General features: G+C 38.8%; 1 protein-coding gene across 1 annotated transcript; it reads left to right on the forward strand.

Moving 5' to 3' along the window:
* The first annotated feature begins 637 nt into the window (after nt 1-637).
* On the forward strand, nt 638-4,896 carry LOC147603358 (pentatricopeptide repeat-containing protein At4g13650-like). The gene is made up of 2 exons (XM_086796996.1): nt 638-994; nt 1,087-4,896. Exon 2 carries the CDS (start codon nt 1,476-1,478, stop codon nt 4,164-4,166), a length of 2,691 nt encoding a protein of 896 aa, XP_086653122.1. The 5' UTR covers nt 638-994; nt 1,087-1,475; the 3' UTR covers nt 4,167-4,896.
* The last annotated feature ends 7,678 nt before the right edge of the window (nt 4,897-12,574 follow it).

The following is a 12,574-nucleotide window of genomic DNA, read 5'->3' on the forward strand; positions in this document are numbered from 1 at the left end:
GGCGGCTCCAGCATAGTATTCCAGGTTACACATATCTTGTTCGAATGTCTCCCATTATCCTCATCTCTCAGAAGAAATAGAACTGGCCCTTGCCAAATCCCCATCGCCAGCCTCAACCAAGGTGGAAGCCCTTGAGTCTCCACCCATACTAGACACGTCTCTCGAAGGCCTTGCAACCACCTCCCCAGCTCCGCCTTACTCGGTGGTCTCCCCAAACACAACAGGATCACGCTACACATAGAGAATAGTCCTATTTGCCTCTTCGCAAGGTCGGGTGAGATGTTTGCACACCCCTTCCCTCTAGTTGTCCTTTCTTACTGAGCTTGGTTATTCAGTCTCGATCGAGGAGATCCAATCAGATTGCACTTTCTTCGCCTACCTATCGCCCTCTTCATCTTCTCGAATTCTCTGCATTTCTTCATCTGGGTCCCAGTCCCCCAACCACCTTCTCCAGCATCATCGCTTTGTTCCCACGTCTAGGCCATCCCGTAGCTCTCCCTACCCTACATTTGCATGCGCGTGCCGCACATAATCCACCTACCCTCGTACAAACGCATGCAATCCCACGTGCTTGTTAGACCTCAGAGGACACTTACTCACCTCGAAATAAGAGCTTATTCTTGTCAATGCTAAGATTGGCACAGAGGAGAGTTGTTGAAATAAGAGGAGATTCACCACCAAGCGCATAGCATAGTTGTTTGAAGTCCATGCATGAGGTGGCTCAAAGCCGGCTGGCTGCTTAAGCTGGTGCATTGTAAAGATTTGGGGTTGTAATTTCTAATTCTCCAAAACTTTTAAAAGAAAAAATAAATCAGAGGAGATTCTTGTCAGTGCATTGGTCAATATGTATGCCCATGAAATTTGTGACAAAGCGTGTGGTTTGTGCCAAGAGAGTCACAGCGAGCTGGGCGCGCTGTGTTGGTTCCAGTGCAAATCGTACATGCGATGGCCTTCAGATGCGACAGTTTCTACGCTGAAAACTGCTCGCCCCCAGGTGTGTGCCCTCGTCACTTGTGAACTGCTAAGACGCAACTGTATTATGCACAGCTATTGTGTGCTCACCTTGTTGGCCTTTCTGTGTGCAAGAAACTCTCATTGAAAGAAGGCTACAGCTTGAATACGGGCGTAGCACCATTTCACGTGTAACTTTTGATTTGGAGAGGGCATTGGAGCCATGAGGTCAAGATTGCACTTGCTCTCATGCCCAAATTGGGGAATCACATGAACTCTTCATCCATGTATATAGACAAGGATTGAGTCTACAGCCTTATAGAAATGCTCCCTTTCATGACAGGAGGTCAAAGCTCACAACCCCCACTTCTGGCAAATATGCTTGAACCCCATCAGAGTTGATTGTTTGCATGTTTTGCAAGATTGTACAAATTTTGTGCAAGTATGGACCCTTGTTGGATTGCCAGAGTTGTTTCTGTTTATTTTCATAATGTCAGTTTTGGGTCTTGAATGTGCAAGAAGGAATGTACCTGAAAGAAAATTACTTCTCCTTATCTAACAATTATAGGATGCCTGAGGTTACTGATAGGTTTGCTAGTCCTCCTGCGGATTTTGTCAGATTATGTAAAGAAGGGCAGCTGCAAGATGCACTTCACACTGTCGGGTGCCTGCAATCTCAAGGGCAGCACGCGTCTTTGAACATGTTAACACACCTTTTGCAAGCATGCGTAAGAAAGAAAGACCTACTGGTGAGTAAGCAAGTGTATTTGTTGATGAATGATGATGGCGACTTTGAGTTAGATGCCAAACTGGGGTGTCAATTGATCCGCATGTTCGCCTCGTGTGGAAACTTGCTTGAAGCACGTCAAGTCTTTGACAGGATATGCTTGCAAAATGTATTCACATGGACTGCAATGATTTCAGCTTATGCTCAGCATGGACAAAGTAAACATGCCATGGAGCTTTATCATCAAATGAGGACCTCTGGTGTGACCCCAAGCTCACACACCTTCATTGCAGTTCTAAAAGCGTGTTTGGGCATGTCCGCCCTGGATCAAGGGAAGCTGATCCATGTGGATGTCATCAATCACAAGCTAGAGGGGGACCTATTTGTTGGAAGTGCACTGATTGACATGTATGCAAGATGTGGCTGCCTGGATGTAGCACATGAAGTTTTCAATAATCTGCCTAAGAGGGATGTCGTATGCTGGTATACAATCATTGCTGGGTATGCTAAGCTTGGGAATATTCAGGAGGCTTTTGAACTGTACCAAGACATGCAAACGGGGGGTATTGAACCATCAAACATGACATTCGTATGCCTACTCAATGCATGTGGGGGCGCCCAGGCTCTAGATTACGGCAAACTCATCCACACTGAGACTGTACAACACAGGATGGAAATGGACCTTTTTGTAGGAAGTGCTCTGATTGACATGTATTGCAAATGTGGTGGTGTGAATCAGGCATGGGAAGTTTTTGAGAAGTTGTCAGAAAAGAACGTGGTCACATGGTCAGCAATGATATTAGGATATGCTGAGTGTGGTGATGGCGAGAAAGCCATGCAATTGTTCAAGAAAATGCAAGAGGATGGCATAAAGCCTGACAGTGTGACATTCATCTCCATTCTCAAAGCATGCTCCAGCTTAGCATTCCTGTGGAAAGGCATATTCATACATGCTGACATTATAGAGCATGGTATGGAGTTGGATGTATATCTTGGGAATACCCTGGTCAGCATGTATGCCAAGTGTGGGAGCCTAGACCAAGCATGCAATGAGTTTTGCAAGTTGCGCAAACATGACGTGGTGTCGTGGAATGCAATCATTGCTGGGTATGTTGAACATGGGCATAATCAGGAGGCCATTCAAGTGTTTCAGAAAATGCAACAAGAAGGGCCCTCTCCGGACAACATCACTAGCATGCACATTCTGAAAGCCTGTGCAGGTTTAGGAGATCTGGCTCAAGGCAAGTTGATCCATTCCAAAATTCAAAGAAGCAGCCTGGAGTCAGACCCATATCTTGGAAGCGCTGTAGTTGACATGTATGCAAAATGTGGAAGCCTTGATGATGCCTGTGACGTGTTCAAGAGCTTGTCTGCTCGAGATGTGGTGTTGTGGTCTACAATGGTTGCAGCATATGTAGAGCATTGCTGTTGGGAGAAGGGGCTTCAAACGTATGAGAAAATGCAACAGGAAGGTGTGAAACCGGACAAAGTGACACTTCTATGGATTTTAAAAGCTTGTGCTGGCCTTGCGGACCTAAATTGTGGAAAGATGGCCCATAGGGACATCATCAATTATGGCATTAAGCTGGATCTTAATGTCTGCAATACCCTAATTGATGTGTATGCCAAGTGTGGGAGCCTAGAGGATGCAGGGAGAGTTTTTGCTTCACTGTTGGAGCGGGATGTAGTCACCTGGAATGCAATGATCGCAGGAACTGTTGAACACGGGCAGAGTAGGGCAGCTCTCCAGCTTTTTGAAAGGATGCAGCAAGAGGGTATCAAGCCAGACAGCATCACTTTCATGTGTGCACTCCAGGCATGTGCTGCATTAACAGCCCTAGATCAGGGCAAGTTGATTCATGCTGATGCCAAAAATTGTGGGCTCGACATGGATACATTGGTCGGGAGCTCTCTGGTTGACATGTATGCCAAATGTGGAAGCCTAGAGGATGCAGGGGTGGTGTTTGACAAATTGCCCGAGCACGATATTGTGTCATGGTCTGCCTTAATTGGAGGCTACGCACAGCATGGGCATCTTAAACTTGCCCTGCACCACTTTGAGAGCATGTTGCAACAAGGCATTAAGCCAGATGACGTGACATTCTTAACCCTCCTTGCTGCATGCAGCCATGCAGGGCTGGTCAAGGAAGGCTCGTGGTACTTCACGTCCATGATGGAAGACCATGGCCTTTCACCAACTTATCAGCACTACATGTGCATGATTGATCTTCTTGCTCGAGCAGGTTGTTTGTATGAAGCGGAGGACTTTATTATGAACATGCCATTTCAACCCGATTCGAACATATGGATGTCTTTGCTTGGTGCTTGTGCGAAATTTAGCAACATAGAACTAGGGCAAAGAGCTTTTGATTCTCTTGTCAAATGTGATCCTCAGAATGCGGCTGCATACAGGCTGCTGTCAAACATTTATGCAACCAGCGATGTACAGGTTCCTGTAAGCCCAGCCACAAGCTTTAAAATCATATAAAACATATTTCCATGACTAGCGCAATGCTTGCCAAGAAACATCTGCATATGTATGTCATTGGGGCCTTGGCTGCATCAGAAGAGTGGCCGAGAGATGGGGCTCAAAAAATGAGCCTAAGGGAGACTTTTAAATTTATGTAGATTATAAGTGGGAAAAGGGGCAGGCTGAGCAGCTATAAAATGGATCCATCATGGGAAGTTCCAGCACCTGATCAACCCTGGCCATCTGTCACATGGAGTGGAATCATGACCTTTTGAAGAACACCTCAGCCCAAGAGGCTCCACATCTGCTTGTGCTGTCCAATCAGCTGCTGGCAGTTGGATGTCTGATGGAAGTGCATCGGACGATGATGTTTTGTCATCTTTGAACTTCACAAGAGTTCACTTCTATGCAGTGCTGAGCTCTTGGTCTCCTGGAATTATTTGAAGAGTGCTGTAAGCCATGAGCACATGTCTGGAGGGGGGTGCTGTCCAATCTTGACAAGTCATCCTGCCTAGAATAATTTTTTATGAATGGTGAGTCGTCAAGCGTCTGTTTGTCAGTTTTCCAAATAATATTGGTTGGCTGAGTTGTCTATACCCAACTGTAACAACTGTGACACCGGATAAATCATCTATCCTTTTTTTTTTTGTAATTACACTATATTTCTGTTTAGAATGCTTAGCCATGTCCAGAATTTCAACGAAGAGTTGTGTAAGAGACTTGTAATGTAAGATTCCTTCCTACAGTTTTTTAGGTGTACAGGTGTAAGAACCTCCCCTTCTGATCTTATAATTATTCCCCTCTCTGAAATAAAAGAAAGATCATGTTTTACCCTGTTTTGGCTTAGAGAGAGAAAATATCTAGAGAGAGGTAATCCAAAATTGAGATATTTTTGGATATAAAAATCTTCATAGTGTCTAAAATGGTTTTCCCTGAAACATAAATTCAAAAAGAACTTTTCAATGTATAATTGGCATTAATTGAAAATAGGTATAAAGGGCTTAGCTTAAGGGTTTAGATTTTCAGAAATTTTTAAATTATGGTCTAATTAAGATTCTTATGGGCCAATAGGATCAATCCAAGTGTGGGGAAGAGATAAATCTAATTTATAAAAGAAAAATACCCAACAATGAGTAAATGCTCACATAAGATGAAGAGTTGACGGAGTACAAGGTTTATTAGTTAAAAACTATGAATATTACTAAAAAAAGAGATTTTTTGGGTATAATGATACATTTTTGACACCTTGGTAAGGAGAAGGGGGCTCTTCAAGGAGGCGTCTATTTCACATGTGTGGAGGAGTTTTAAACTCAAAAATAATAAGATATTTTCATCTCTCCTCTCTCCGGTTTCAAAACTAGATCCAAAAAGTAAGCTGAACTGATCCAAAAATGGTAAAAAATTGATCTGAAAAATTTTAGAATCAGTTTGCTTGGTTAGAGGCTCATTTTTTTCTATAAATAGAAGCCTCCTCCTTTATAAAAGCTTAATGGTGTTTATGCACTATTACTTTACTCGTGTCTTGAGTCATCTACATTGAATTTTTTAATAATTCAATTGTTTTTGGCCTAATCCTCTTCAAAGTGAATTGTGTGGTCACTATTGCTTCAAACAATAGTAGAACCCTCAATCCCTCAAGTCAAAGGAGAGCTTGCAAGCTCCATGTAAGTTAATTTTCTTATTTTGTTTACGAATTTTAATAAAAAATCTATGATTTTCTTGATTTTTATGTTTTGCAAATGATTAAATTAAATTCAAATGCTATGCCTTTGATGAAAAGGTCATTCCCCTTCTCTTCTTTACATTCCAACCTTTCTTAATCTTAGAAAGATTAACTAAGTGATTAATTAAACTCTTCTTATTGTTTACTCTTGAATTTAAAAAATTATGTAGATTAGAGTTCTATAATTCTAAATTGGGTTAATTAAGTTAAGTGAAGAAAGATAATAATGAGAAATGGTCAGCCATATAAAGGAGGTTATAGTAAAAAATTTTAAAATTTTTGTGATGAAAAAGAAAGTTTGTTTTTATGTTATTCCAAAAAAAGAGTAATTCCAATCATTTTTGCATCTAAAAGAAATATTCTAATTACTCCATGTATATATTCACCTATGAATATGCATGGATATCACTGATATTAATTATTAAATTTGATTTCTATGTATAGAAAGATGCATAAAAGAAATTTTTATTATAAAAGTGTTATTTTTATGAAATTTGATTTCCATGCATAGAAAGATGCATAAAGAAAATTTTTAATTACAAAAGTGTTATTCTTATTAAATTTGATTTCTATGCATAGAAAGATGCATAAAGGGAATTTTTTATTACAAAAGTGTTATTCTTATTAAATTTGATTTCTATGCATAGAAAGATGCATAAAGAATTTTTTTATTATAAAAGTGTTATTCATATTAAATTTGATTTCTATGCATAGAAAGATGCATGAAGGAAAATTTTCATTACAAAAGTTTTTATTAAATTTGATTTCTATGCATAGAAAGATACATGAAGGATTTCTTTTATAAAAGTGTTATTCTTATTAAATTTGATTTCTATGTATAAAAAGATGCATAAATTTTTTTTAAAATTATAAAAGTATTATTCTTATTAAATTTGATTTCTATGCATAGAAAGATACATAAAGAAAATTTTTATTACAAAAGTGTTATTCTTATTAAATTTGATTTCTATGCATAGAAAGATGCATAATGAAAATTTTTTCTATTATGAAAGTGTTATTCTTATAAAAATTGATTTTTATGCATGCATAAAGAATTTTTTTTTATATTAAAAGTGTTATTCCAATTAAAATTAATTTTATGCATAAATAGATGCATAAAAGGATTTTTTAAAAGTTTTATTCCCATTGAAGTTGATTTTTATGCATAAATAGATGCAAAAAGAAATTTTATATCAAAATTAGAATTATCTTAAATTCTATGTGTAAATTTTATGAGTATTTGATAATTAAATACTCTAATAGAGAAATTTTTATCGTTTTATATTCACATGGATTATAAAAAGAAATTCAAGAAATCTATCGAGATCGAAATATTCAGATAAATGATTAATTTATTCCTCATTGAAATTATTGAATATTTTATTTAAATTCAAAAATAAATTTTATATAAATTTATTTTATCTATAAGAAATAATTAAATGGTAAAAGAGGAATTTCTATGATATTTGAAATTCAATCTTTTAGATGGAAAAAGAGAAATTCCTAGCATATTGAATTAATGGGTATTTTAATTTAGATGAATTTGTTTTATGAGAAATATTTGATGATAAAAGAGGAATTTCCATGACATTGAAATGCAAATAATTAAATGCAAAAAGAGAAATTCCCATGGTATTTGAGATCCATGAAATCAAATGGAAAGAAGAGAAATTTTTAGTATAATTTAATTTATGATTATTCATCAAAAGTGAAAATATGGGTAGAATTGATTTTTGTAAATCCCATGAATTCTTTTATTCAAAAGAGGAATATTGAATATAATTCAATTGAGGAATTGAGAAAGAATATGAAAATAGTCGTCGAGAAAAAGAATCTTTATCTAAGCCAAGCAATTGGTAAATTTTTTGAAAAAGTCCCATTATCGGTATCAAAGTAGAAAAAGCTACTAAATGGGAATAGGATGTGAAATAGTTGTGATAAGATGTAAACGGAATGCGATAGGATGTGAATGGATGTGATAAGATATAAATAAGATGTAAATAGGATGTGATAGGATGTAATAAGATGTAAATAGGATGTGATAGGATGTGGTGTAATGAAAATGAATGTGGATGAGATGTAAAGTAAATAGATGTGGATATGAATGATGAGATAAGAATGAGAAGAGAGGATATGTGAAAGGGTGAGATGGGAAGTAAATGGATGTGGATGTGTATGTGATAAAAATGGATGTGAATCTGTATGTGAAGAATGGATGTGGATGTGTATGTGAAAGAATGGATATGGATGTGTGTGTGAAAGAATGGATGTGGATGTGTATGTGATGAAAATGGATGTGAATGTATATGTGAAGAATGGATATGGATGTGTATGTGAAAGAATGGATGTGGATGTGGATGTGAAGAATGGATGTGGATGTGTATGTGAACGAATGGATGTGGATGTATATGAAAGAATGGATGTGGATGTATATGTGAAAGAATGGACGTGGATATATATGTGAAAGAATGGATGTGGATGTATATGTGAACGAATGGACGTGGATATATATGTGAAAGAATGGATGTGGATGTGTATGTGAAAGAATGCGATGTGATGTAAAGAGATGTGATGCGACATGAATATATGTGGATGTGAAGTGATAGATATGAATGTATGGATAGATGTGGGTAGTCGTACATATGAACGATTGGATGGATGTGGATGAATCAGATTAGATGTGTATGAATGAGACATGATGTGGATGTGAAGGATAGATATGAATGTATGGATAGATGTGGATAGTCGTACATATGAACGATTGGATGGATGTGGATGAATGAGATGAGATGTGTATGAATGAGACATGATGTGAATGTGATGTAATGTGGATGGGATGAATGAGACATGATGTGAATGTGATGTAATATGGATGGGATGAATGAGATATGTATGAATGAGACATGATGTGAATGTGATGTAATGTGGATGGGATGAATGAGATATGATGTGGATAGATGTGATGCGATGTAATGTGGATAGAATGTACGTGATGGGATGGTGATGAGAATGAATGTGATGGATATGAATGAATATGATGTGATGGATGTGAATGGATGGAGGTGATGTGATGTGAAATGGATAGATGTGAGTGAATGAGATGTGATGTGAATCGGGATGTGAATGAATGAGATGTGATATCATGTGAATCGGGATGTGAATGAATGAGATGTGATGTCATGTGAATCGGGATGTGAATGAATGATATGGGATGTGAATGGATGAGATGTGATGTGATGTGAATCGGGATGTGAATGAATAATATGGGATGTGAATGAATGATATGGAATGTGATGTGAATCGGGATGTGAATGAATGAGATGTGATGAGATGTGATGTAAATTGGGATAGATGTGAATGGATGATATGTGATGTGAATGAATGTGATGTGATGTGATGTGAAATGGGATAGATGTGAATGAATGTGATGTGATGTGATGTGAAATGGGATAGATGTGAATGAATGTGATGTGATGTAAATTGGGATAGATGTGAATGGATGATATGTGATGTGAATGAATGTGATGTGATGAGATGTGGATATGGGTAGATGCGAGTGGATGAGATCTGATGAGGATAAATGAGGAAAGATGTGATGGATATGGGTAGATGCGATGTGGATGAGATCTGATGAGGATAAATGAGGAAAGATGTGATTAGATGGAAAATGATGTGATTGGATGAGAATGGGAATACATATGAGATGGATGTGGATTAAATAATGTGGATTGATGAGAAACAATATGGAAAGACGAGAGTTCGTTATAGAAACTGTATTTATGACCTATTTTTAAATGACTGTTTTATGTTAAGAATGTTGGGGAAGCATTTTGACCGTCTTGTGAAGAGGTCGTGGAGACCTAACTGATAAAGTTGCAACAGCTGACGGAGAGTCAACGGAGGACGTATCGCGTAACAAGGTCGGCTGAGGTCTTGACCAGCCTCGGTTCAATTTAAATAGTGAGCTTCCAGTACGGTGGATGAGGAACCAAGGAAGCGGCCTATGAGTGAAGCGCTAGGTGACTTGCAAAGGATCCTAGAGGGTGCTGACCATACGGTGCTCGGGCTCTGGGTCGCCGCGACGAAGATACCCATACATACATCGGGGAAGATATTGGAACAAGGAGTAAGAGTTGTTTTCTGAATTCGGGCAGGGATCTGGTTGATTGACCTTGCTGGCCCTCAACGGATGTAAGTGATTATATAGCCGGGTACTATGAGCTAGGAACTATCGGAAAGGTCCCTGAGTGGACAAGTGGTGAGCGTTCTGGTTGCCAATGATGCCATAGGTACACCGATGAAGGAATGATTGGAAATTAGGATTCAACCGGATATTTTGAAGGATTATGATCAGTGACACTGGTTTTATTAAATAATTGTTTTAAAGACAGCTGAATCTGTGAAAATGGCAATTTCATATTGGGTGTGTAAGTGGTGTGACCAGTTTTAAGTTTGCATGAATATCCGGCTAGGGAGCCTAGGAACTCTTTTCCTTGGTACCCAGGATAAAACCTAACCAAATTCCCAATTGGATCCCATCACTACAGTGGTTGGGCGGTTGGCTAACCCATGGGACTAGATAGTTTTAGGCTGGACTAATGGATCCCTAAAATGAGACTCAATTTCTGTTATAGTGCGATAGATGAAGTAAATCCTGGATAAAAAAGAATCAATGGCTGTGCCTCTCAATGAGGAAAAAAGCGTTGGTCTCTATGATCCAAGTGCAAGTTTCTTCCTTCATCTAACCAAGTGTCTTTACAAGTTCGATCATATCAGTTTGGTTAGTGATGACCTTGGCTACATTAGAGTAAAAATATCTTGGAGGAATCGCCCGTGCCTTCCGGGCGAGGGAAGTTTTTCTGGGTTCGATTTTGGAAGAACCGAGGGTTTAGTCTCTTGTCCGGATATCCGTGGGGGCGAGGCCCCGAGTGAGGGACCTTGCCCCGTGCAAGAAGTGCTACTTCCGCTGCTAGCACCCCAGAATTCGTTGCACGGAGGGGACAGGGATCTTTTATGTAAGATCTTCATAGTAGAACAACTTTGAAAGTTTGCCTAGTTTTTTGTGGCATAGGTTTGCAGTTTAAGAGTCCTTAAGTAATGGCAACCGAATCTGCTCATACACAATTTTATCCTCTCTTTTTTTGTGTGATTATTGCCATAATTTTGACTTCTCTTGTAACCGAATATCAAGAAACAAGAGTGTGAATGTCATAGCTTGGGAGTGGTTAGGAGGAGTGGGGCTCTCTCACCAGCAGTTGTTTCCCTCAAAGGGTAACTGTTTCATGGTAATTCTTCTTATCTTTTATGTGGATTTTGTTGAATGAATGTGATTGCAATTCCATATGTGAATTCTGTAATTTTTACAATTTGTGAACTATCTGCAATATTTTTGAGTGTGAGCAACATGGCGCCTCACGTGTCCCATGTCATCAGAGAATATTGTGTCCATTCCTAACTAAGAATTGCATTCACAGCTCCAGTGCTCACTCATTTTGAGCGGGAATGTGTGTAGCTCATGTTAGAGGATGTGTATGTAAAAGAACACTCACAAGAAGTTCTAAAACTCAAATTGTGTAATAATAGAGATAGAGAAGAATACTTATTACTGATATGATACAATAGAGCTAAGCCCTAGGCTAGTCCTTGTTGACAGAGATAGAGCTAAGCCTTAGGCTATTCCCCAATAGAGCGGCGCCAAATATGTTCACGTCAAAAGCTTACCTTTAGCCTTGCAGAAGCATGTGTCGTTGGGTCTTGCCTTAGAGTTGCAATTTACAACTTTCCTATGTGGGTACGCTAGCTCGGTCATGTCGTATCCTCACCCTGTCACATCACACCGGAATGCTTCTTTGCCAAAGGGGTGAAGGGAAAGGACTCTATGCCTTGATGGAGGCAACAAGAGATCCGTCTTTGCGGTGGTTCTCTCTCAGAAGGCGGGGGAAGAAGAAGAAGCTAATGCAAAAAGAAAACCTAAAATAAAACATATCTAGCATGCATCCATCAAGAAAGCAAGATTTAATGACATACAAGTAAGCAAGAAAAGGAAAGAGGAGAGCTCACAAGTAAACTATTGTGGCGCCAAATATGTTTAAGTCAAGAGCTTACCCTAGCCTTGCTGAAGCATGTGCTGTCGGGTCTTGCATTGGAGCTACAATCTAGAACCTCTCTATGTAGTCAAGAGCTTACCCTAGCCTTGCTGAAGCATGTGCAGTCGTGTCTTGCATTGGAGCTACAATCTAGAACCTCTCTATGTGGGTGTGCTAGATCATTCGGTCTCGCGTCCTCACTCCGTTGTCACGCCAGAATGCTCATTTGCTAAAGGGGTGAAGGGAGAGCTCTCAATGCCTTGATGGATGCAACAAGAGATGATCCATCTTGCGGTGGTTCTCTCGCACAAAGGCAAAAGATGCTACTACAAGAAGAAAACTTGAAATCAAACATATCTAGCATGCATCCATCAAGAAAGTAAGATTCCATAGCATACAAGCAAGCAAGAAGAGGGAAGAGGAGAGGTCACAAGTAAACTATTACAAGGGAATGATTGTGTATTTCTTTTTGTCAAAAATGACTTATATACAAGTGACTAGTTTTTACACTAGGTCTATTAAAATTAAAAATTGTCTGACATCTATTACTAGTCTCTTAAGTAAGTATGTATATGACTCTATAAACTTTCCCTGTTTGATATTAAGCATAGGGTAAG

This window comes from Cibotium barometz, chromosome 64 (assembly GCF_041138505.1).
Source record: "Cibotium barometz isolate CiBa-2024 chromosome 64, ASM4113850v1, whole genome shotgun sequence".
Taxonomy (NCBI): domain Eukaryota; kingdom Viridiplantae; phylum Streptophyta; class Polypodiopsida; order Cyatheales; family Cibotiaceae; genus Cibotium; species Cibotium barometz.

What these genes read in the sequence shown, in the direction of transcription:
- LOC147603358 (XM_086796996.1), top strand. Translation starts at nt 1,476, where the DNA reads ATGTACCTGAAAGAAAATTACTTCTCCTTATCTAACAATTATAGGATG.